The sequence below is a fragment of the Mytilus trossulus genome, chromosome 1 (assembly GCF_036588685.1).
Source record: "Mytilus trossulus isolate FHL-02 chromosome 1, PNRI_Mtr1.1.1.hap1, whole genome shotgun sequence".
Classification (NCBI taxonomy): Eukaryota; Metazoa; Mollusca; class Bivalvia; order Mytilida; family Mytilidae; genus Mytilus; species Mytilus trossulus.
Genome location: NC_086373.1, coordinates 15,929,726 through 15,957,132, shown reverse-complemented (window position 1 = coordinate 15,957,132; position 27,407 = coordinate 15,929,726). Strand labels below are relative to the sequence as shown.

At 30.6% G+C, this 27,407-nt stretch overlaps 1 protein-coding gene across 2 annotated transcripts; it reads right to left on the bottom strand.

The window, feature by feature from the left end:
- Window positions 1–2,225: 2,225 nt before the first annotated feature.
- LOC134716620 (uncharacterized) lies at window positions 2,226–27,313 on the bottom strand. Of its 2 annotated transcripts, none has more exons than XM_063579638.1 (23): window positions 27,103–27,313; window positions 25,927–26,061; window positions 24,328–24,416; window positions 23,137–23,295; window positions 21,987–22,116; window positions 20,057–20,125; window positions 19,027–19,150; window positions 18,201–18,255; window positions 17,312–17,410; window positions 15,977–16,133; window positions 15,005–15,119; window positions 13,226–13,315; window positions 11,682–11,804; window positions 10,786–10,988; window positions 10,206–10,317; window positions 8,192–8,352; window positions 7,521–7,646; window positions 6,572–6,692; window positions 5,615–5,771; window positions 4,855–4,892; window positions 4,465–4,608; window positions 3,913–3,964; window positions 2,226–3,080 (listed from the first exon to the last, which is right to left on the bottom strand). In XM_063579638.1, exons 1-23 carry the CDS (start codon window positions 27,120–27,122, stop codon window positions 2,905–2,907), a joined length of 2,655 nt encoding a protein of 884 aa, XP_063435708.1. In that variant the 5' UTR covers window positions 27,123–27,313; the 3' UTR covers window positions 2,226–2,904. The 2 variants fall into 2 exon arrangements, with proteins under 2 accessions (XP_063435708.1, XP_063435702.1); XM_063579632.1 differs by having other exon boundaries at window positions 27,120–27,312.
- Window positions 27,314–27,407: the final 94 nt, after the last annotated feature.

Below are 27,407 nucleotides of genomic sequence, written 5' to 3'. Positions count from 1 at the left end.
TATAATCATTCCATGCACCAAGTATAGTTGACCTATTGCTAAAAGTATTAGAAAAATAGACTAAAAACAAAAACTTAACACTGAGCAATGAACCAAGAAAAAGAGGTCAAGTTCAAATAAAACATGCCAGACTGACATGTACATCATAAAATATTTTCATACATAAAATATGGTACAGCATAAGAAAAACAGACCAAAACACATAAACTTACCTAAACCACTGAACCATGAAAATGAGGTCAAGGTCAGATGACACCTGTCAGTTGGGCATGTACACCTTACAATCATTCCATACATCAATATAGTAGACCTATTGTTTATAGTATCTTGAGATATGGACTTGACCACCAAAATCTGATCCATGAAATGACATTGAGGTCAAGTGAAAACTGTCTGACTGGTACGAGGACCTTGCAAGGTACTTACATAACAAATAAAGTTATCTTATCACTCATAAGAGAGAAATTAAGAATACTTTAAAAAAACACCTTTTTTCAACTTGTTACTGGACCATGAAAATGAGGTCAAGGACAATGCACATATGACAGACCGAAACTTCATATCATAAGGTATCTATATACAGAGTATGAAGGATCCAGGTATTATACCTTCTGAAACATTAAGCTTTTAAGAAATTAGTTAATGCAGCTGGATAACTTTCCCTATGTTGAGCAATCTGTGACAAAAGTTGCAAGCTCAACAAAATATATATTGATACTTGTTAAAAATGTGCTGCAATAACCTTGTTTGTCCATCTGTTTTTATTATTATAGTACATAAAATCCAGAGGGGGAGGTATACTACAATCATATAGTCCATCTGCCCATTAATCCTGCTGCTTTTATTGTGAACCCAATTGAACCTGCCAAAAGTTTAAATGGACAGGTAACTATCAGATGAATCTATGGAAAAGTTCAATTGGGTTCGCAATAACTTTATTTATATTTTAGCTTCTGTATTTAGGATTTATTATGCCCCTATTGAGGCTATTCCCCACTATGTGTGGAGGCTATATAACATATACCATGTCATGCTTACACTTTACTCCTCATCCTTGTCAAGCCACTGATAAGGTCATTCTGTTTAATAGTGTAACTGGTCATCCTTCTATCTGTCTGTACAACATGACATTTATTAAACAGAATGACCTTATCAGTGGCTTGACAAGGATTAGGTCAAACAAAAAAGAATTGCTTCTATACTTAAAAATAGAAGACTTCAAAGGTGCAATACAAAGAACCCAAAATTCATTGAAAGACAAAACACCATTGTCCAAAGTAAAATAAATACACAAACAATTGTCTGAAAAACAATACAGAAAACTTTTCCAAGAAGTCTTATGCCTCATTAAGATGCAAAACAAATTTACAACACTGCTTTCAGCCCCAAAATGAATATTTCATTTTGTATTGTCCAAGAATAATCAATTTATAAACATGCATTTTCTAGAGTTCAACAAAACAAATTGACATCAAGCTTTAATTTTATAATTAATTTGTTTGTTTTTTACCAAAATACAAAATCTCTTATTTTGTATATTTTATTTCATGCTCATATAATAACGATATAATAAATCTTCATCAACACTTTTTAATAATTCAAAAACAATAAAAAAAAAACCACGTGCATAATTATTCAATATAGTTATATAGATATCTCTATTCAATGTAAAAATAATTCGACTTCTTTTTCTAATAATTTGTATCCATAGAAATATATCTGTCTTACTTTAAAGCCATCTTAATATTTTTGGACAAACTTATAAGCTATTCTTACCAACTGTCATACCTTGATAAAAATATTCAACAATTTGCATAGGTCAATTTAAGATCTATCTAAATTCATTCGCTCATTTTGTTAGTATGATATTTTGGGGGAGTCAAATACTGGTTACATATTGCTTAGCTAGGTAGGATAAGACACTTTCAGATAACAGTTTTTAAAATGCCAATCAGCTGATAAAATAAAGCAAGGTGCTTGTAAATAATCAGAAAGGGAGAATCTTCCTGAGGCATAACATCTTATATAACAGTGAATATTGTTTCAAAAAATCAAATTTTAACACTCTTTTGTGTATATGGAATTTTACAAAAAAAATGTAACAATATAAAAAAAAATCTAGAAAATTTGATACTACATTTTCAAATATAAAAAACACATTCTTACCTATATACATCCAAGTATTTTATGTTCACACTGAGAAAATTCGGAAGTCAATGAAAAAATCATCGAAAATCAGTCAGACATAAAATATAGGTCAAAGTGACTGATTTAAGCAGGTAATCAACACCATGGAAGTCTAAACAACTGGTAAAGTAAATGACATGATATTTATTTATAATATATATTCATAAATTAATGGTAGTGTTTTATTAATATGAAAAATGCCACTGACTGAGTATCGCAATAATACAAACCTGCATTCTGATATCTGATACATATATCTGTATGCAGCTTTTACAGAAATTGCAATTATTAATTTTGCATTTTTGTTCATTCTTAAATGCATGCAATACTATCTGAATCTACAGTATCATTTTGATTGCATTGAAGAAATCTATTCCTTCTTTACATTGAAGTACAAACAGAGAATATATCATACCACAATAGAAATTGTTAGAAGTGAATATAAAGTAATACACAAAAAAATCATAATATCGTGACTATCTCCCCCACCCACCCTTTAATTTCTGTCAGGTGAAGAATTTCTTCACCATAAAACAATATTGAACAAAAAAAAATTATTAAAAAAGTTTTGAATCTTTCTAACTTTTACAATTCTGTGCTTGAGACACATTAAAAATATGTTGTGCAACCAAATTGAAACCAGTCTTCATTCGGAGGCATGATAGCTGCTACTTTTAACATTATCAAAAGTTAAACAATATAAATAAACATATAATTTCATCCAACATCCATATCATTGTGTATATTGACAGTTAATGGAAGACTTCTTCCACATTCAGATCCATCAAGAACCAGTGAACTGTTACAGTCTTCTAAATCTTGATCCAAGTTACAACTGGATAAATTTACAACTGCCAAATTGTCTATGGCTCTTCCAAGCTCACATAAATATTCTGAAAAAGATCAATAAAATAACAAAATGTTTTACTCAATATAAAAAGGATGAATATAATACATAAAATCAATAATAACAACAACAATATCTGACTACTGTGGATTCAGGTCCAAGAACACAATAATTTGGTAGTGCATTTCTTTTAGAACATAAATTAAAATTTAAAAATTCCCACCTGTGCTTTCTCAATGAAACTTTTACAGTGTGTTGTACTACTTTTGGGACAAATTATATCAAAATTATAGAAGACTTCATCGGCTCTAACTCAAAATATGGACAATTTTATGTTTAGGGTGTCTTGAAATCTTTTGACAGCTTCCAAAGTGCTAATTTTTAACCTTTTTGCTGGACCAAATCACTACTTTACTTTAAACATCTGCACCCAAATTTTTTACAGTGTAATTTCACCCCTACTTGCATTTTGAAGCATTAAACATGGAGAAATAAATTTAGAAGGGGTATAAAAATTAATGTCAAGTAACCCACTGTCAACACTTGGGACTATATTCATGAACAACGAAAATCAAGGGACAACAATTGTGGTCTCGGACCTCATTTTTGTTTAAAGGATACTAATTATCATGGAGTTTGTGGATGAATTTTAACCAGGACTGACACATACAGTAGGACAAACTGGCCAAACACATTATACACTCTGCAACTTGATAATGTGGGGTACAATTATCAAGCTTATTGAATACTTTTAACTTGTAATGAACCCAAGAAAATATTTAATTGGGAGTATGAGACAAGATACATATAAATCATTGTTACAATACAAACTGTCGCTATACTTGGCATATTTCAGTAAAAAAATTAACATGCCCTACCTTTTGTAACATAGCTGCCTTTAAATTCTAGAGTGGTGAGGTTAGGTGAATACTGTAAAAATAAAATTGTAGAAAAAATAATCGCATGGTTCTATAAATAACTTAAATTTCTTCCAACTCTAATACTTCAAAGTACATTCTAATTTCAAAGCGACAGTGAAATGTATGCTTCATTTAAATGCATTTTTTGCAATCTTGTTCAAGATGTTTAAATATGTTGTATGAAATATAAGTTTGTTTAGGTGTTTTATAAATTTTTGTCAGCCTTTTTTTAACTTGTGAGTTTTGATTCTTTCTTTCTTCCTTCTCTTATTGTCCTAATATTTACATAAATTCATGCACATCTATTACCCCAGACATTCATACAATGTCATTCAGATGTGTTGAAATAAAGTGGTTAGGTTTGTTCACACCTAACTGTTGGTCTAGATGTTTATCATTCAAGTTTATCAATATACAATTATGTGTTCTAGAATTTACAAATATTATCTAAGTTTGACAAATATGCATTACATTTGAATAATATTTTCTAAGTATTATATCCCTACTTACATGAGCTAAAACATTTGCAACATGCTGCACATGTATTACATGTAAAACCATGGTTTTGAGGGCCAACAAGGGAGAACTATGATTAACCTGAAGCTGGGATAACTTGTTTAGTTGCAACAACATGTGATTCAGTCTTGGACATCCCTATAAATAAACAATTATAAAAACATTTCTTTAAAAAAATCCTTAGTACCACATATTAAATATTTCTGTGCATTTTTATTGACGAATGACATATTTTTACTTCTACAAACATTAATCATAACAATCAGTATTTTAGGACAATGAGAATGCTTCAGATTACTGCAGAATTATAAAAGTCGGAAATTAATACAAGTATGACAATTTTCATATCATATAATGCACTGTTAAAAAATTGCAAATACATACCTGTATACGAAGGTATAGTAACTTTGGGCAGAAAATTTCTGAAAAATAAAAGGTTGTATTCAAAACCTCATGACATAAAGAGATGGTATAATTTCCGTTGCAAAATCTATCCATATAAAATCTCAAGTCAGTGGTTGTTATTTGTTGCTGTATATCATGTTGTTTTGTGCATAAATCAAGCTGTTATAAACTTGTTTGAATTGCTTTACAATTTTTGGGGCTTTTATGGCTTGCCATGCAGTATGGGTTTTGTTGATTATTTAAGGAATGACTGTAATATTTTTTCTGTCTATGAAGAAATAACATAAAAAATTTGGTGCACGCTGAATACATGCGTAGCGCGTTATTTAACAGTGTACACCCCATTTTTTATGTTATTTCGAATAGACAGAAAAAATATTACAGTCATTTCTTATAATTTTATTCTAAATTCCTATTTAATCCAAAGAAAACCATGAAAAAACATTGATGACGTCACAGTCACATGACTAAATTATGTCTATGGGCTCAAAACAAAATAACGTCAGCCAATCAGAAGACGTGTTACATCCAAAATTAAATTATCGAAGGTGGTTCAATGACCTATAATTGCTGACTTCGACATCATTTGGTCTATGGTAGACAGTTGTATCATTTGCAATCATACCACATTCAATTTGAACTCACAAACTAACAAACTCAGTGTTGAAAAAACTATTGTTATTGTTGCTACTATGACCACTCTGCAACCAAGGCCCTGTTAATCATTTATGAAACATACCTAATTCAACTAAATCTATACCCTGATCAAGAGTTAATGATTCTAAGTAAGGTAACTCTAAGCATAATGCTTGCTCTTTTGGAATTGCTCTAACTTCTAGTTTAGTAAGGGTTTGTGAACATGTCTTCAGTATGTCTACTCTGCTTAATGGAGTAAACTGAAAAGATAATCATTGTGTTAACAGATTAAACCATAAAACATTCCATCCATAAATTGTAAGAAAGTCTTCCACACATTTTGTAAACATTTCAATAAGAAATTTAAATTCCTTTTTTTATCAATGCTTATAGAAGTTTCTTCACTCATTTTAAAACTTATTGGTGTTGATCTTATAACGTGTTAAAGTATTGTTTTTTATGGAGTTTATTTTCTGCATGCATGGATATGTTTGTAAAGCCTAAACAGAAATTATAATTAAACATAAATTGAAACTGATATATGATAAAAAATTGTGAGAGCTTTTCATTTATGCATGTCTGATACTTAGCTAGAAAAGCATTCTTAAATCCACTTCATTTGGACTACAGTGGATAATTGCCTCATTGGCAATCAAACCACATCTCCTCTGTTAATGATTAAACCCATTAACCTCTTATAAATTTAATGAAATATGAATGAAAAGCTTATACTACCGGTATGTTTTCTGATTAGTCAACAGCATCTTAAATACTGTTCATCCAACCAATGGCTTTGTATTATTTTGTTTTGATATAAGAACAATAAAATTACCCATTCTAATATCCTTTTATACATAAAAGTCTGAAAAGCATTTCACTGTTATTTAATCTAAATATTTATAATCATTTCTGTACATTCAAGCTAACAATTCGGTTAAAACATTTTAAATTTTCCCTCTGCAACAGGAAATTCAGGGACTGAACATCAACAAATATTAACTTTCTAAAAATTTAACATATGTACCGGTAACAAAACCTATGAATACTTTCAAAATGTTACCTTTATAAGGTTATTGAGTTTGAGATGCTGGATTTTTATTGGCTTTTCCATTGTGATTGCTTGCAGTCGTTTTAGAGCAGTTATACTAAAAGATGTCACTCCTGATGGCACTGATATACACCTGAATAAAATAAATAACAAAATTGTATAAATTTGCTAAACTGAAAACCAGTGCATCATAATAACAATGTCACTCTTTTACTGGTAATTGCTCTAATATATGTGTATATTTGGATGTGTCACTATGTGAAATACATTGTTTTTTTTTAATTTAACCTTTTTACTACAAAAGACATTCTATAGATCTCATTTCCTTATAAATGTCCAATGCAGCTCTAAATTAGAGAGATAATGTAAATGTAATTTATATAACTTCCAAATCTACTTAAAAAGAGAAACTACAAAGGAAAGATAATACTTAGATTATGCCCCCTACTTGCAATTATGAGATGAGACACTGACAATGTCAATTTAATATATGGATCACTTCCCTACATACCATATTAAATCAGACAATAAAAATGTCTAATAGGCTATTCATATAATCAACCACTGTCTATGAGATCAGATCCTGACAATATCAGAGGTAATATATTAATTATCTCCCCTTTCTACCCAAGGACATCGGCCACTAACAATGTAAGGCAGGTAATATTTGAATGATCTCACCTATGAGATCTGACAATGAACTTTTCAAACAGGTTATTTAGGATTATCTTCATTCACCCCTAATGTAATTAGACATAATCTCAGAGTGGTTATACTTGGATTTACATCACGATTAGAAACAATGTCAGATAATATTTTGATTATCTCCCCTTACTATCTTATAAGATCAGCTCCTGTCCATGTAAGATAGCTGGTTTTTGGATTGTTTCCCTTTTATTATCTAACTGATGTGTTCAAATACAATGTAAGGAAGTAGTGTTGGATTATTTCCCTTACTCACCTTATATGATCAGAAACAGACAATGTTAGACTGGTAATATTTGGATTATCTGTAAAAAGACGATGTAGTGTCACATCATCCAGTGAATTACACTTATTAATGGCTAGTTCTGTCATCTTTTGACATCTACAATGTAAAAGAAATCTTTATTTTCACTTAAGATTTAATATTGATTGTTAGTTGTGAAATTAATTATTCTAATATACATGGGCATATGTGTCCTATTGGTTTAAACAAATCACTTCTGCCTACCAGTATCACCTCTACAATGTTTTTCAAGAAATTTGCAAAAATGACGAAACTCATTCAATATTTGAAAGGGGAACTTATGATAGATAATTGAATGTATCATACAGTTGCATTACAATCAATATATCTCACATAGGGTGAAGAATATCAGACTCTCGTCCCTCAGTCTAGTGTAGTTACATTGTTCAATACTTTAGTATTTTGAACAGTTGTGTTAAGGATAAATCATTTATAAGCCACTTATGGTTGATATGCTGCTGCTCTCATAAGTAAGAGAACAGAAAAAGAAAATATTCCATATTTTGTTAAGGAATATATAGCTACAAAATATGTCAAAATCAGGAAATCTAGAAAATTTCAGTAAACTTTCATATTGCATATCACATAATGTTTTTCTCTGGTATATTGAAATGAACACTTACTTGAGAGACATTGTATGAGAAGGTTGGGTACAAACTCCTGACAGACTCAGATCTGACAATGTTGATGACAATAAAGTAAAATGAGCAAAGTTACATCCAGTAACATCAAGTTTGAGCAAGTTCACATCGACAACATTGAAGTAATTTATCATACTGCACCACTGAAATTAAAAACATCAAACTATTTTTAACAAGAAAAAGTCATAGGATAGTTTGAATCATCTATGAACACTTTAATATTTCTATCTGTTATGGTGTAATTTTTATTTTAATAATTCATATATTTAATCTTAGAAAGTTAAAGTCTGTAAGGTACGGGAGTATGGCTGCCATTTTGTTACCATACAGGGTTTCCCCTAGCTGCGGTATCGTAGCTCTTTAGGTCCTTTTGTTATTTTTTTACTATTTGTGGTCCGCAAAAAGTAAAAAAATAACAAAAGGACCTAAAGAGCTACGATACTGCAGCTAGGTTTCCCCATGGTCAATTATTCGTTTCACCACCTCTTTCGCCAAAACAATATATTTTTCGCCACTTCATTATTTTTTTCGCCAAGTAACACAAATATATTTTTCTTTTAGAATTTTTCTTTTTTTCCAGCCCCCCTAAATAAGAATCATCGAAGCATCTTATCGCTTGGAATTGATCCCTCGTGTAAGGTGTAGTCATAACATTGAAGGGTTACTCTCATGCCAACCTTTTGAATAGATTTCTTCATAACGACAGTTTTCTTTTCTAGACCATCGTAAATAAGTAAAACTATATGCTTGAAACACATGTGTCACTGAAACGACTTTGAAGTACCCACTCAAATCAATGATCTATATGAAAGTTGAATGATATAAAGTTTTAAATCAGAGACCTTTCTTGCTTTTGAACATTTTCTGGCATAACAACAATTTTCTTTTCTGGACTATCTTTAAAAGAAGGAGAGGAGAGGAAGTGTACAAATTTTACTTCAAACACGTGCGTTGCAAAGTGGTTAATAAATCCCTTTTGTGACATGTGACAGAAGCCATTTAACTATATCATTTTGTAATATCATTCAATCAACACCTTTATTAATTAGTCATTTGATGTCTATAGCTATGAATGCAATCAGCTGATTATTGATTTTCTGTCAAAATCTTAACGAGTTCAAGGTGAATTCCAAGTATTGTCTGATCGGTAAAGTCAGAGAAACCCGAAAAAAGTAAATAAACAAGATGGCTGAAATTAAATCATTATATAAATTCTTTCGCCAATAATGAATTTTAATCGCCACAATTATTATTTTTTCGCAAATTGCGAAAATGGCGACCGCCAGCGGAAACGCTGTTACCATATAAGGATCATTAAGTCATCTGATGTTCAGAAAGAAGTGTTGACTTGAAGTAATTTTCAATATTCTAAGAACTATAATTTTTGACAGCATACCAGCAATATGAATATTTACATCGTTATATCACTGAAAAATGACTTTTGTGTTAACAAAATCTATACAAATTATGGATCAGCAACTGTATTACAAAAAAGTCTTCTAAGAAAATATACTGGCAAGTCATTAATGTTCAGGATGACATTTTTTGTGAAAAAAGAAATAGGCTTGTTTGAATTAAGACAATCTATGTACACCTCAAATCGTCAAGTAAATATCTAATAAGGAAAGGCATACATTTGTAAAATCTTTCAAAAAAGAAAAAATGGAACAATATTATAAGTTATTTGGTTTGCTACTGACCCCTATGGATCCATAGAGGGTTAGTAAAATTCATTCACCTTCTATGGTCTGTAGGTGGTCAATAAATTAACAGTATAACGAATTTATCACACACTGGACTTTTTCTGCTGCATTATGTTGAAAAATAAACAATGAAACACAACAACATTAATAGATGACATCACCATTAACGTGCCATGAACCCCCTATGAAATTTACTACCCCCCTACGGTCTCATAGGGGGTCACCACATGACAGCGTTTAACCAATCACAATGTGATAATTTACCTGTGGTGCGATAAAATCATTTATATTACCTTTAAAGTCATTATTTTCAGGTTGCTCATGCTATGGACTTTGACTGTCGACAGATGATTACAACTTTCTATGGTCAAGGTAGATAACTGCTTCAAGTTACGGAAGTGTAATCTATAAATAAATATTTTCAACAAACTATATTTATTGCAAAGATAACTAGACAACTAAAATATATGTAAAAACCCTAGTGGAGAAATATAGCAAAATTTGAAAGTAACATAAGTCGCAACTCAGTGTAATCCTAATAAACGGAGTCTGGTTTTGCAAGAGTTAAATGAATTTATACAGGTTAGGCACAAAGAAACAATATAGCACCACATATTGATAATCAAAACAAAAGTTTTACTTTGGCATGATTTTTTACAAAGGAATCATCTGGCTTGTCCATAGTCATATTAATTTGGATGGACAGAAGAATCTGGCAAAGAGTTGTCTCAATGGCAACAATACCATATCTTTTTATTTTCATTAAGCCTTATATTTTGTTTTACTTCAAAAAAAAATTGTCAGAAACATGTGAAGTTTGTTTTACATATTTTTAGCTCATACCTATACAGTTGTACTCATATCTATACTTACTCCTTCAGACAGGCACAATTTTTCAACTGAACATCTGTCAGATTTTTAAAATAAGACAGGGAATCACACAACAGATTTCCCTGAATTCCTGGTACATGTTGCAGAACTAGTGTCTCTAAACCTGGTACCCCTACTCTACCTTTAAATGGAGTATAGTCACCTATATCTCTTATAAGAGTTTCTAATCCCTGAACTCCATGATTCTGAAAACATTTGAGAAACATTAAATGGTCTGATGTATTATAGATTCCTCAAAACAATTAAAGGAATAAGACTCTCAATAATGAATATATTCAATTAGAAAACTTCAAACATTACCAAATTTTTCGTAAACATTTCTATAATCACCCTCATGACAATAAATGAACTCTTAATGCTGATGCAATTTGTATGTTATCAACCTTATTATTGAAAAACATTATATATTTTGATGGTGTAAAATCAATGGGTTAAAGGATGCTACTTGCAAACAATGAATTTTGAACTTATTGTTGTGCAACTTCTTCAATAATAAACCAAATAATCAATAGTATTACCTGAAATCTTGTTTAACCAATTCCAGGCAGTGCATAGAGCTCATAATTGTATGGTGTTTACATTTGATAACAGCATACTATTTAGATTTCAAAGATAAGAACAATGTATGAGGGATTCATTTTTATTTTTTTTAATTATGAGAACTTGAAACCTAAACAATACTGTCACAAATATTTGTAAACCTAGGTCTGCTTTCCATTACATAGAAACCTCAATATGCAACCTATTTTTACTTAAGCTATGTTAAAGATGAAGTTTGATAATCTTCTAATTTATATATATCAATCTTTCATGTTATTATATTTTTTTGTAAAACAACAATACATAGTCTACTGCTTTAAACATGAACATAAAATTACCTTTTTCTCCCCAAACAGCAGTCCGTCCATCAAGTGTTGTTCTGTTAACCCTGAGCACTTGTCACATCTCAATGTCTTTAAAGTAGGAATGTTCAGAGCTAGGCAAGACATGATTTTATTTGCCTAAAATAAAATGATATTTAAATAAACTCATCATAGAGACCAGGATTGAAATTTAATATTTGCACCAGACGCACGTTTCGTCTACAAAAGACTCATCAATGCTCATATCAAAAAAAGTCTAAAAGGCCAAATAAAGTAAAAAGTTGAAGAGCTTTGTTTACATATTTGTTTTTCGTTCGTTATATGTACATAAATTAGGCAGTTAGTTTTCTCTTTTGAATTGTTTTAAATTGTCATTTCAGGGCCATTTATAGCTGACAATGCTGTAAAGGCTTTCCTCTTTGTTGAACGCCATAACTGTGATCTATAGTTGTTAATTTATGTGTCATTAAGTCTCTTGTCAAGAGTTGTCTCATTGGCAATCATACCACATCTTCTTTTTTATATTCAGAACCAAAAACTCCTCAAAGCTAAAATACAGCTAAGGTTATCTATTCCTGAGGTAGAAAAGCTATAGCATTTAAAAACTTCAACAGTTGGTAAACAGTTAATTTATAATCATGACCATAGAAATGACACAGAAGTGCTGACTACTGGGCTGAATAAAAAATCCACTAGTAGTGTAAGAATGTTCAGAGCTAAAAAAATATCTACTGTAATATAATAATAATGTCTAACAATTGAAGCCAGTACAACAGAAAACTATTTTCTAAAAAAATCATAATTTGTTCAAATCTTTAAAATACATTTGTAACAGTATTTAAGCACAATATCTACAGTTTCTGTTTGCATCATTTAATTAGCATGTCCCCATTTGTTATCACCTTGATTTTTTAAATCAACATAAGAAGTGTCTAAATTCTTCAACACTTTTGATAATCTCAGTATCTGTATGTGTGGTCTTAAAAAATACAAACATATTACTTTTCTACATTAGCTAGAGGTATAGGGGGAGGGTTGAGATCTCATAAACATGTTGAACCCCGCCGCAGTTTTGCGCCTGTCCCAAGTCAGAAGCCTCTAGCCTTTATTAGTCTTGTATGTTTTTTTATTTTAGTTCCTTATGTATAATTCGGAGTTGAGTATGACGTCCATTATCACTGTACTAGTATGCCAATTTTTTAGGGGCCAGCTGAAGGACACCTACGGGTGCAGGAATTCTCGCTACATTGAAGACCCATTGGTGGCCTTTGGCTGTTGTCTGCTCTATGGTTTGGTGGTTGTCACTTAAACACATTCACCATTTCCTTTCTCAATTTTATTCCTCTATTTATATCAGATTGAATAGTTTGAGTCTTTCCCTCTGAAACACCATACAATTTCATACCTAAATGACATTCAGTAAGGCATGAGAAATAAGTACGAACTGACTAAACAATTATCATGGTGTAATATACAAAAGTCTCTGATAGGAGCCCCTTTCTACCAATTAACCCACAAAGTTCCGTATTCTTTAAAATTGTTACCAAATACTAACAAACCTTAAAGCATATGGTTGTTATATCTACTGAATTTATTTCTGTGTTTGTTAAGTGGTCGCCTCCAAACACAAAGGAATTCAGGCTAGGAAACTGAAAACAGATAAATATGATAATTGAAAAGACAAAATAAATCCAAGTAGCAATACTCAGATGTATAAATTCAAAATCCTTGAGAAAAGATTTTTAAATGTTTGGGTGACAGATGTGAAATATAGCTACTGTAAATTTAAAAATTATTGCGAGCATTTGTAATTGCAATTTTGTCATTTTAAACTAATATGCGATTTTAATTTTTACAATATTTAGAAAAATCCTGTATAATTTATATAAAAAATTCAAGATGTGACTTTAAATTTTTACGATTATGACCCTGTTACATTTTTCCCAATAATACAATTGAGAATGGAATAAACACATTGCAATAATTTCCTGAATTTACAGCAAATATTAAATTTTAAACTCTTAAACTGTTAAACAAATTAACAATTGTCTTTATTTAGGAATTCTCTTCTTTCAAGTGAGTTATATTCTAATTTCAAAAACATTTTTTCAGCTCCACTTTCTAATCCTATTTTATTATTCAGATATTTCATGTTTCAGTCATGTTCATGGCAGAAAAAAAAACTCTTTGAATGCTCATAATATAGCCAACAAAACTAACTGATTATGTAAAAAAATAGACAAGTCAGGACTTTCTAATCCTATTTTATTATTCAGATATTTCATGTTTCAGTCATGTTCATGGCAGAAAAAAAAACTCTTTGAATGCTCATAATATAGCCAACAAAACTAACTGATTATGTAAAAAAATAGACAAGTCAGGACTGGATGTTCAGCGGTTGTCGTCTGTTTATGTGGTTTATAAGTATTTCTTCGATTCTTTTTTTTATATAGATTAGTGCGTTGTTTTTTTCTGTTTGAATAGTTTAAGGTGGTACCTAACACTACAGGGTGATAACTCTGTAAAATCAGCTAAACGTTTTAATCCCATTGTGTTGTGAAGGGAATATTTAGCTTCTCAATGATCAAAATTAGTGTTTGTCAAACTGTCATATAGACCAGTGTAATTTTTCTGATAAATTGGTTGGTTCGTATATTTTGATTTTTTTTATATTTTTGTCAAAGGGTCAAAGTGATACTTTTACAAAATTTTATGAAAATTAAACGAGCCAAATTAATTTTAGAGAAGGTGTTGGGTACCACCTTAACACTAGTAATTTTTGGGGCCATTTATAGATTGCTGTTTCAGTGTGAGCCAAAGCTCTGTTAAAGATAGTACTTTGACCTATTTTGACTTTGAAGTCTGTATGAATTTTTTTGTAGCTTAAAAATATTTGTCAAAAAAAAGAAACGGAAATACCGTAACGTTTCCGATTTTGGTTCTGTTGTTAGGGATTTTAGTTGTCATGTTATTTAAGTTATGACGTCATATGCTATATGAACAAAGAAACGCTATCATCAAGTAACAGTTTTTTCATATGAAGGAATTATTAAAAATGAAATTGGTTTTGCGTTCCTTCCTATTTATACAGGCTAGACTGATAAATATATATTTTACTCAAAGAGTCGTACAAATGAGATCGGAAAAAGGATGTACATAGTAGATTTCTGCGCAGGTCCGGGATTTCAAAACATGACATAAAAAAAATTGAATGATTTTGAGTTCATTAGTACATTGCAAAATTCGGGAAATTTTCCCGATTTTTTTTTTTATTGAATTTTCTACTGTTATTGGGGACTTCGTCCCCATATAATATGTCTGAATATAAAAAAAACTACCTCCTGTATTATGGTATCAATCTCTGCTGAATTCATCTTGTTACAACCACTCATGTTTATATAGTCTACACAACTCTTAATATTTATACCAATTACAAACTGATGAGCAGTCAAACTGAAAATACAAAATAACTACACTCGTAAAAACTAATTCATTTCACATGTGTACCAATTTTTAACAAGACTATTTATTGACTCAGAAACAATAAAAGTAGAATGTTCATGACACAGAGATATGTCTAGTCTTTAGTTTGAATGTATATTTTAAGCAAATTTTGAAATTAAAATGGCAATACTTTAACATGAAAACTATGCAAAATGTTCAAAATCAATTCACCATGACTGAGAGGGCATGCAGTGCCAAATAAACAAGTGGTTCTCCATAAAAAATAATCACAAACTAAAACATGTAAACAGTGCAACAGCTTCACAGTCAATAGTCTCTGCCTTCAGGGGACCGATCCAAATAATTTCTATGGAAATAAGGTGTGCTTAAAAGTAAAATCACAAAAATATTGAACCTAGAGGAAAATCAATTCGGAAAGTCCATAATCACATGGTAAAATCAAATAACAAAACGCATCAAAAATGAATGGACAGTTCATTGTCATATTCCTGACTTGGTACAGGCATTTTCAAATGTAGATAATGGTGGATTAAACCTGGTTCTATAGCGCTTACCCTCTCACTTTAATGACAGTCTTATCAAATTTCGCTATATTTACATTGATGCGTTAAATAAACAATAAAATAGTCAAAATATGGGTACATCAATACTACCTTACTAAATCTGGAGAAAAGGGGGAGGGAAATAAGTAATCAAACTAAACTTGTGGCAACCAGTAAAAATATTGTAAAGTGTAATGTCTACTATCATTTAAAACAAATATAAACATTAATATAGGATTGAATCAAATTAGTTTTCTTAATATATCAGGGAAATCAACAGCTATATGATAAAAAATAAAATACCTTTTACAATCGGAAATATCTATTGACTTAAGGACAGGACTGTCAACACCTATCTCAGTTAAATTTTCACAACCAGACAAATTTATTTCAGTTAATCTGACATCATAGAAATTCACAGACTTCAAATTTTCACATTTAGCAATCTGAAAACAATGCACTACAAAAAATAATATATCATTAGTTTTCAATCTAAGATTCAATATATCTGTTCAAATTATAGTTTTTATGGTTTTTATGATTTTATCTATTTGATAAATCTGGATTTACATCTAATTTTTAATATAATTATAAAGTTCTCTTTTCACATTTACAATGTTGTAATCAGAATTATATGATATTTAACAATAAGTTTATCATGAATTCAATATTTGACTAACCCATGTGACATTAATTGATTGAGTGAATGTTATTTTCTTATTGTCAAATATTTCATGCATGTTCAGGATGAAAATACCATTACAATAGAAACAATGGTAGGTCTTGCACTAGAGAGTTGATGGTGGTGGTTAATTTGAATGCCACGGGTATATTGAATAAGGGTAGAAATTCAGTCTGGCAATAGGTCACCTTCGAACCCCTCAAAGAGTTGTTGCAAGCTTCCTAAATGTACAGAGAGTGTGACACACCCTCCATCAAATTTAAATTAAAGTTCCTGTTCTGACAAGACATAGCTTCAAATTTATACATCTGGCATACAGGAACAGACAACTCACTTGCATTCGTATAAGCTGTACTATCAGTCAGAAGAAGACTGAAAACTGAAGAAGTTAAAAACTTGTATCCTCTTTTATAGCTTTGGCTGAAGAATGACTGGAAAAATGAGGGGGAAAAAATCCTCACACAATTCCATTATAGCAGGTGCACATCTTGACATGAAAACTGTAGTAGTAGTAGGATTTGATTTAAAAATGTTGCTGATAAAAGAGTGGGGATAGGACCTTTATCGGGACTCCAGGATCGGGTCTTTTTAAGCTCGGGATTTCCGGATTGACCCTTTTGTGATCCAGGAATCCTTATTTTCGGATTTCGGGAGGTCGGGATTTACTTTATTTAAATTCAGGACCTCGGGATTTCGTTTTTTTAAGTCCGGGATTTCAGGATCAGGACCCCTCCTATCCCCCCTCATTAAGACTAAGTTCAAAAGAATGGAAAAAAGAAAAGTTTTCTCTAATAATTCCACAATAACTGGTGCATAACTTCAACATACTTGCAATCTTCCTGTGAAGTTTCAAAAATCTAGGTTGAAAATTGTATGTTAAATTGACAAAACAATAAATTAATAATGATTTACATTGCAGTATAGAATTTCACTCAAAATTATAAATGAGAACTTACATTTTGGGGCCCACATATTTACGTGAAGTAAATGCGGACATTGTTTTACTTTTAAACACTCTAATTGCTCCATCTTTTCAAAATTTACTTCTCTCATATCTGTGAAAGAAATCAAAAAATTAGTTTCTGTACATAATTTTATCCAGATGACCTTAAATGCTCAAATACTTTTTTTTGTAAATTTTAACCTATAGCAATGTCGGATTAATTCTTTCTAACCTTGTCTTAGTGAATTAGAAATGACATAAGGATACATATAATGAATAAAATTGAGAATGGAAATGGGGAATGTGTCAAAGAGACAACAACCCGACCAAATAAAAAAACAACAGCAGAAGGTCACCAACAGGTCTTCAATGTAGCGAGAAATTCCCGCACCCGAAGGTGTCCTTCAGCTGGCCCCTAAACAAATTATATATAAACTGTTTACTGACATTAAAATGTCCTTTTGTTCACATTGATTTATAGACAACTTCTCCTTTCATTAGATTAACTTTTGTCTCTTTTTATATATTTTTTATATTTCAAAAATGTTTTTGGCTTGATTGCAGGTTTGTTTGAATTTGTTTTGTTGTTTGTTGTTGTGGTAGGGGTTTTTTTTGTTGGTGGAGGGAAGTCATGTGAAAGTTACAAAAAACAACAAACAAACTTAAGTTGTGTATAGACTGTATTCTGTAAATTTAGAAATTTATTGCGATTTTGTCATTTTATACCAAACTGAGATTTAAATTTTTTGAGATGTTGAGAAAAATCCTATTTAATTCACATACAATATTTCAAAATGCAAGTTCAAACTATTGCGATTATAACACTGTTACACTTTTTCGCAATAATCAAAACATTGTTATAATTTTCAAATTTACAGTATATTGATATATAAATAACATACCTGGCTGAGAATATAATTTCAATGTTTTTAAAGTATTCATACCACTCTTTTCTGTCTGAAATGTAATATAAGTATGTGTCAGTAACAGCATTTCTATACATTATTTAAATTTAGTGTCAAAGTTTTATGTTATAAGTTTAAAAGCTTCACTCTTTACTTTGAATCAGTATGAACTTATTTTTGCTATCTGTATATGGAGTCAATCATTAACGGAGCATATGTTTCCAAATAAGTTGTTTTTAAGCCTTAGAATTCTGCACACATGTTTAGTTACATTAAAGACATCATCATTGCAGGAAATCAAAACCATGCACAGTGTAACTGCCAAGTTTAAAGTAATTTTTAATCTTTATTTCTTAGTAAGTAGCAATTTTGTTTTTGCATTGAGCTGTCATTATATATTACAATACATTTTAATGGGACATGCATATCAATTCACAACTTCTGTTTACAGAAATATTAAGATCTTTGCAATTTTTTAAATCATATTAATGACAGATCTGTATTAGTCTCTAGTATTCAAAACTTGTTTTAACTTGGGAACATTTAGTGATTGACATTTTGTAGAGACAAGATGGCGTTTTGTGCATGGTGAGGCTCTTTTTACTTTACTGAATACCCTACATTTACTTAAATAAACTTTGGACGGCATCCATAATCCAGAAAGTGTTGATATCCAGGACTTCAATATCATCATTGGCAACTTTGGATTACAGAACATATTGAATCCTAGGTTGGGGCCAAGACAAAATTTATCAAACATTTCCTGAATCTGAAGCCAAGAATGCCCTTTTTAAAGTTGGGGCATAATATTACACATACTTACATTTGGTATACTGTTAGGGAATCCTTGTAGAACTACATTATCAATCAAACATAGATGTTCTAATTGTACACAACTTTTTAACAATGTGGATACATTGGCTTTAAATAACTCACAGGACTCTATTCTGAAATATAACAATCCCTCTAGTAAGTTTATTATTTAAGCAATACAATTCATGGGTTCAAATTCTGTAAAAGTATCAATAAAATCCATACCGGTAAGTGTATTTTTTTATAAATAAGTAATACTATCTATGAGTTCCATAAGAAATACTATCTATGAGTTCCATTTCTTTTAAAAAAATAATCAATAAAATCCTAGTTGTAATTCTGTTAAATTATAATGCTATGTAAAACTCAAATGTTATCTTTATCTTCCTCAAATTAATTTTCTATGTGCAACAGCTGACAAAGAAGCCCTAGTTAAAGGTTTTAACATGCTATCTTTTTATAATCATAGCACAAAACAAAATCAGGAGCCTGTAATTCAGTGGTATTTGTTTGTTGCTGTACATCATATTTGCTATTAATTTATTATTTTGTACATAAATCAGGCTGTTAGTTAACTCATATTACTTTTGTCATTTCAGGACCTTTTATAGCTGACTATGCTGTATGTGTTTTACACTTTGTTGAAGGTCATACAGTGACCTGTAGTTGTTAATTTCAGTGGTGATTGTTCTCTTGTGAAGAGTGGTCTCATTTGCAATTGTACATCATGTTCTTATTTCTATATGTCATTTACATGTCGACCCTTGAGATGGGGTCTCATAGGGGGGTTCCAATCCCAGATCCTGCTTACTGTATACTATATACGTAAGCAATTCTCATTTTTTTGTCATTTCCCGGGTCCCAAAAGAACTCATATCCCGTTTTCAGGACACAATAATTTGACTTTCACGTGTCACACTTACAAAAAATCGGTAATCCCACGTCACGCTTAGACCCCAATGAGACCTACTTTAGAATAGTTATCATTGGCAATCATAATTCATATCCTTATTTTTATGTTGATCACAGACTGTTCCTACCTTATATCCTTCAGAGCCAGAACTTTTCCTTCATCTTTGTGTTTTATCATAGGAATCACATTTGTGCATCTGTAATGTAAAATAAAGTAGATTAAAAACAAGAGGCTCTCAAGAGCCTGAATCGCTCACCTTAATTTTTTGGGTTAAATCTCTCATCAATGATTATTTTGGCTTTTCAATTTATTTAAATGTTCTTTAAATCGTCCTATTTTCTTCAAAAGCAAAAAAAAATCATTTTCTCCTATGTTCTATTTTAGACATAGGAGCTATGTTTCTGACATACAAGGAAATGAAATATAAAATTTATACTAGATACTCTTAAACTCATTTAGCCTAAGTTTGGCTGAAATTGATACAGCAGTTGAACATGATCAACAAATTGTGAAAAAAGTCTTTGAAGGGCAATAACTCCTTATGGGGCCAATTGACAATTTTGGTCAAATTGACTTATTTGTAGATCTTACTTTGCTTAACATTTTTGCTATAAACAGTTTATCTGTATCTATAATAATATTCAAGATAATAACCAAAAACTGCAAAATTTCTTTAAAATCATCAATTAAGGGGCATTATACCTGAAAAACCAGTTACCAAATTCGGCTGATAATTTCAGGACAGGTAGACCTTGACCTAATAAATACTTTAACTTCTTGTCTTATTTGCTCTAAATGCTGGAGTTTTTGAGATATAAGCCAAAAACTGCATTTTACCCTGTGTTCTATTTTTAGCCATGACGGCCATGTTTTTTGACGAAATAAAAAATGAAGCACAAACTTTATTTTATACACCCTACTGATCATTCAGTTGAAGTTTGGTTGAATTTGGTTGAGTAGTTTTAGAGGAGAAGATTTTTTAAAGTTAGCAAATATGATGAACAAATTGTGAAAAATTGTCATTAAAGGACAATAACCCCTTAAGGGGTCAATTGACAATTTTGGTCATATTAACTTATTTGTAGATCTTACTTTGCTGATCATTTTTGCTCTTTACAGTTTATCTTTATCTAAAATAATATTCAAGATAATGACCAAAAACTGCAAAATTTCCTTAAAATTACCAATTAAGTGGCAGCAACCAAACAATGGGTTGTTTGATTCATCTGAAAATTTCAGGGCTGATAGATATTGACCTAATGAACATTTTTACATCATCTCAGATTTGCTCTAAATGCTTTCGTTTTTGAGTGTAAGCCAAAAACTGCATTTGACCCCTATGTTCTATTTTAAGTAACGGCGGCCATGTTTTTTGACAGATCAAAAATCGAAGCACACACTTTGTGCAGGATAATCTAAGGAACAATCATGCTAAGTTTCATTCAAATCCATTCAGTAGTTTCAGAGAAGAAGATGTTTGAAAAATTGTTAACGACGACAGACGACGACAACGACGGACGCCAAGTGATGAGAAAAGCTCACATGGCCTTTTAGGCCAGGTGAGCTAAAAAGTACAATCAACTTTTCAAATGATTTTTCAGATAGATGGTATCTTTAAATATACATTTTTAACAAAGATACCCATATATATCCAGAAAGTTAACTGAAGTAATGTTTCAAGGCTAATGAAGGCAGAGCTTTATGTGGTTGACAAAAGGACAATTTATGTCACATATGAAAAATACAGATTGCTGAAAACTGATAAGTCAAAATGGCTGAGCTAGGTAAATATGGCAGAAAAAGAAATAGATAAAAGTTTTATTATTTAAAGGTAAATTTCAGCAGCAATTAACATTTCATTTATAAAATAAATTTATATGTCATGGTTTCAAGATAAGGCAATTAAAAGTCAAATTATTGAATAAATTTGCCATGTTCATGTTCATTTTTACTTTATGTGTAGTGTTTCAATGATATGTAACTTGTCTTTCTTCTTAAATCTAGTTGATGGCAAAAAAAATTCCTAAAAAAATCAGGGAGATAATCTATTTACATACCTAATAATATGAAGTTGACTTAGTTGTGGAAGATAAGACAGTAGATTTACAATTCCTTCATTACTGATGAAGTCATTGTCTGTTAGAGTGAAGCTCTGCAACTGCTCACATTTGGTACATATTGCATTCACTGAAAAAAAAAGTAGTTTTTAAATTGTCTGGGACATAAAAGGGTACTTAAAATAAATCAATATAAAAGGTAAAAAAATAAATAGTGGTCAATTTACATTTCTATGATCAGATAAAATGTAATATGAAATTATAAGTCTAAACCATAAAAAAATGATAAAAAGGTTATATATTTTACAAATGGTTTACTTATTATAACTTGGAAAACTGAGGAGTCAATTTCACAAAAAAAAACTTACAACTCAGATTGATCATAAATATACTGAACTGTTCATGACTTACAACCACTCTTAGTCGTAAGTTTTTTTTAGTGAAATCGACTCCTGATCTTTTCTGTGATATAAAAAAGAAGATGTGGTTTGATTGCTAATGAGACAACTCTCCACAAGAGACCAAATAAAACAGAAATTAACAACTATAGGTACATGTAACCATATGGCCTTAAACAATGAGAAAAGCCCATACCGCATAGTCAGTACATTTAAAATATGTTTAACATGTACATGTCTATTTCTTATGGAATGCAAAATCTTTATCCTGACTCTAACAAGAATTCAATAGTCACCTGACCTTTCAAGTAATAGTTAATAATGGGCTCTCGGGCTTCACTTGAACTGAATTTTAATTTGCGTATTGTTATGTGTTTACTTTTCTACATTGGCTAGAGTTATAGGGGGAGGGTTGAGATCTCATAAACATGTTTAACCCCGCTGCAATTTTGCACCTGTCCAAGTCAGGAGCCTCTGGCCTTTGTTAGTCTTGTGATTTTTAATTTTAGTTTCTTTAAGGGGCCAGCTGAAGGATGCCTCCAGGTGTGGGAGTTTCTCGCTACATTGAAGACTCATTGGTGGCCTTCAGCTGCTGTCTGTTCTATGGTCAGGTTGTTGTCGCTTTGACACATTCACCATTTCCTTTCTCAATATTAATAATGTATTACCCGATTTATATGTTAATTCTACCATAAGCAAGTCCATTGTGTATAGACTTGGATAATGGCGTAAGACTTTCAGTAAATTATTACCTGAATTATCAGTTAATTCTACCATTGACAGGTCCATTGTGTATAGACTTGGACAATGGCGTAAGACTTTCAGAAGAAATCTGTCAGCAGGAGTTGTCTGCTCTTCCCTAAACTTTCGTGAATTCTCTGATGAAACCACATTAGTCAACTTCAACAATCCTGTTAAATAAAATTATGTTAAAATAAGTCACACAACTGTAAATTCAGAATTAATAGACCTCTTTCAAATTTGTCTGTCCATGGAAAATCTAGACAATTATGCACACCTTTATGATGTCATTTACCAGATAGAGGGGATTGCCTGTATCCCTGCACTATAAATGTTCATCAAGCGTCTTAGTGATTGCCATTGTGCAGGATAAACTAGAAATAATATTTGTTATGTAGGTACTAAGTCCAAATAATTATGACGGCGTCCCAGAAAAAAAAATAGCCTTCCCAGACGTCATAATTATTTGGACTAGTAGGTACTTAATCACAATTCCCTAATAACAGCAGTGCTGAAAGACAATTATGAGAATTCAATTAGCAAAATAATTCGTGCAATATAGCTATATAGTTTTCTATCTACTCACTCAACATTGTATCGGAAGTGATGACGCCTCTAAAGGCACAAATGATGTTTACTAAAACCAAAGTTTTTGACGTAAATGAATTTAACTCAAAAATTGTCTATTGCCATGTTTTAATAAATGTGAATTAAATTTGACTGTCTAAATGTTGTAAAAACAAGAACTGTCATTCTGATATCTGACATATATTGTATGCAAATTTTTCCTACAACTGCAATAATTGATCTGACATTTTTGTCCATTTATAAAATATTGTATTAATAAATGCATGCAGTATTTTCTAAATTTACAGTAATTCAAATATTTTTTTTAATCAAAAGATGTTAATAATATATGCTAATCATTTAACTCTTAATTTCAACATTGTAGCATAAAAATGTAATTATAAGGACTGAATGCTTTATTATATAGTTTTAGACATTTATAAAAGCATTGATAGTGCAAACATTTTTAATATCTAGTGACTCTGCTTCAGACAGAATGTCCTGCTGACAATTTAACACTCCAATGAAATTTTAAAGAGAAACATTTTATTCTAAATTAAAACATGTTACTTACATATTGTAAATCTTATTTCCTCAGTATTTAGGAAACATACAAATCGCGAAAAGATATTTACCTATTTGAGGACATCTTTTGACAACATCTAGAACTTTAAAGTCTAAAGGAATCATACATTTACTGAAATCTAGAGATTTTAACTGTAGCCTGAAAATAGATTATGGTTCAAAATTATGAGACAAAAATATAAATAACAAGTATCATAAATATAAGTCAAGAATCAAAAGTAAAGATTGATGTGGATTTATTATTACTTGTTGGAACCAATTTACATGGATTTACATTGAGTGTAGGTTAAACCCATAAACCAATTAATTGAATTGTTCCATGCAGTACAAATTTCCTATAAGTTTGTATTCAGACTTTGGCAAAACCATAAAATATGACAAAATTGAGAATGGAAATGGGGAACATGTCAAATAGATAACAACACCACCAATTTTCCAAAGATCAGATAACAGCTGATAGCCACCAATTGGAAAATTCAGCACCCTGAAGTTGGGCATCAGTTGGCCCCTAAATAAAAATGTGTACTAGTTCAGTGAAAATGGATATCCGCAAAAAACAAAATTTTTCCACATTCCCGAGGAATTAATATCCACGAAAATAAATGAATCCATGTTTTAAGTGCTAATGCTGGAGTAAATCAATCAGTAGCATAATTTGATGCATTTTTCCTACAATTATAGAAGAAAAAATATAGTTAGTTATTCTGTGACACTATGAGATCATTGTGAAGTACAACATAATTGACCTGATGATAGCAAGTATTAACCTGGAGTTAGAATACAGCAATAATATCTAACATGAAATTATCATCATGCTAAACTGTACCATTTATATCTATAAATTTAATCTGGAAACCTAATAAACATTTGTTGTTCTAGGAAAAAAAATATTGCACACAATACACAAACAATACACACACAACATTATTTAAGCTTATTAGACTAATCTTCTTTGAGGATACTCTATGTCAATATATTGCAATGGAAAATAGAACAATTTAATAAAACACTGACAAAATACAAAAACCTTCTTTAACACTGTTTAAAAGAAAATATAAAACCATCTATGGTCAGATATACCATAGGGAACAAAATAAGGGTTTTAAAACAAAAATTCTCGTAGGGAACAAAGTAAGGGTTTTAAAACAAAATTTCTCATAGGGAACAAAGTAAGGGTTTTAAAACAAAATTTCTTTATTTGAAAAACTGTGAATTCAACAATGTTCATTACCACCAATCATCTTTTAAAACATATAAGAGATAAATATATGTAGCATGACGTATGAATGTTTCAATTGCATGTACCGATAGATTAAGGCGGTACCAAACACCTTGACTAAAATTAATTTGCCTTGTTTAATTTTCTTAAATTTGACAAAATATATGCTTTGACCCTTTGACAAAAATATAAAAAAATCCAAAAAACTTGAAACACACACTTTATCAAAAAAATGTCATTGGGTGTAAAGCAGTTTTACAAGCACACATTTTGATTTATTTTGAGAAGCTTGATATTTCCTAACCATTATTAGGGAATGTGATTTAAATGTTCATTTGATTTTTACAAAGTTTTCTCCCTGTAGTGTTATGTAGCACCTTTACAGATAATCAGTGTTACTGGTAAAAAACTAAAATGATATTTGACTTACCATATAGTTGCTTTATCACACAATTGGTTAAATCTCCTACATGTCTGACTAATGTGGAAAATATCTTGCCAAGTCAAATGTTTGCAGATCTCAAATATAACACCTGCTGGAAGATACTCAAGCAAGATGTTTGACCTAAAAAATAAATTATAAATCAAACTTTATGCTAATATTATACTATTTTAAAATAATGTTATGCATTTGTATAAACCACTAGTTTGAATGTTACTTTTTTATATATGTCTTGAAATATAAAGACCTGGCTAAATTGTCATTCTATGATTGTATGTGCTTGTTCATCTTTTTAAAAATGTACATTTATGTTAAAATAATATTTTCTTTCAATTTTTTTTCTTATTCAAATATATTAAGCATGTTAAATAAGTATGTTTAAAATCAAAAATGAAAATGTTAAGTTAAATGGATTAATATTGAAAGTTAATATATATATTAAAAAAAGTACCTTTAGCATGTTAACTAATCATTTCAAAAAATTGCAAAATGATATTTTTTCAGCACCACCAATACATTGTAAAGTGTATGAAACTAGGATGCATTTTTAATAATACATATCATACTGTTTCATATGCAAATGTAATCCTTAGCAATTTTTGTTTGAAATTGAGTAACAAAAATATATTCCTGTTTACAAATTCCCAAATTGTCACACATTTTGGTAATAATTATACAAATAGTCTATTTCTGCTTTGAGATCTTAACTGAAGTGAAAAAAACAAAACAAAAACAGTCTGTTCTCTGCAGACAAACTGACCCTTAAATCACAAAAAGCTACATAGAAACCATTCATGGACAGAGGCAGATTTAGGGGGCTCTTTGAAAAATTTGGTTGATTATACAGGGAATCACTGAAGCATGACCAGAGCGAACCCCATCTTACATGTCTTAGGCAGTCAGTTGGCCCCCACTTATTAAAATTTTCAGATCTGCCACTGATAGACGCATATTGGATAAATTAAAAGCTGGACATGATGCATCTGGCGAGGCCACAGCCACACCTAATATAAAAAAAATAATTTAGAGAGATCATAAGATAGCATTTGTCTTGTATATGCTTTCCCATGGAATGTGTAGAGAGTAAAAAATACAGCAAGCAAACAAAACATAAATTTGTATCAACAGATCAATTGATCACAAAAAAATCCAATGTATAATTACAAAATATAGCATGTTACCATTCTATTTTGTCTGTTACTTCCATATTCTACTACCAGCTGATTAAAGATGATTTGCTTAAGACATTATTATATCTATTCAGTTTGTTATTCTGAACAACTTGCAAAATTGACAAAATGAAAGTAGATCAGAGTACCATAGAAGCTTACATGCAGCGTAAGTGCATCATTCACGCATAACATATTAATGTTATGATTTTTACTGTAAAGCATGTTTTCCAAAAGCAAGAATTTTTTTTTAAACAGTGGTACCGAAAACTTTTACTGATTTAAGATCATTTTTAATAA

Bases quoted from the DNA above. Each gene is read 5' to 3' on its own strand.
- LOC134716620 (XM_063579632.1), bottom strand. From the start codon at position 27,145: ATGGAAGTAACAGACAAAATAGAATG. The intron at 24,417-25,926 runs GTAAGTCAAATA...ATCTATTTTCAG, and splicing joins TGTGATAAAGCAACTATATG to GCTACAGTTAAAATCTCTAG. The intron at 19,151-20,056 runs GTAGGAACAGTC...GTTATATTTCAG, and splicing joins CTGGCTCTGAAGGATATAAG to AATAGAGTCCTGTGAGTTAT.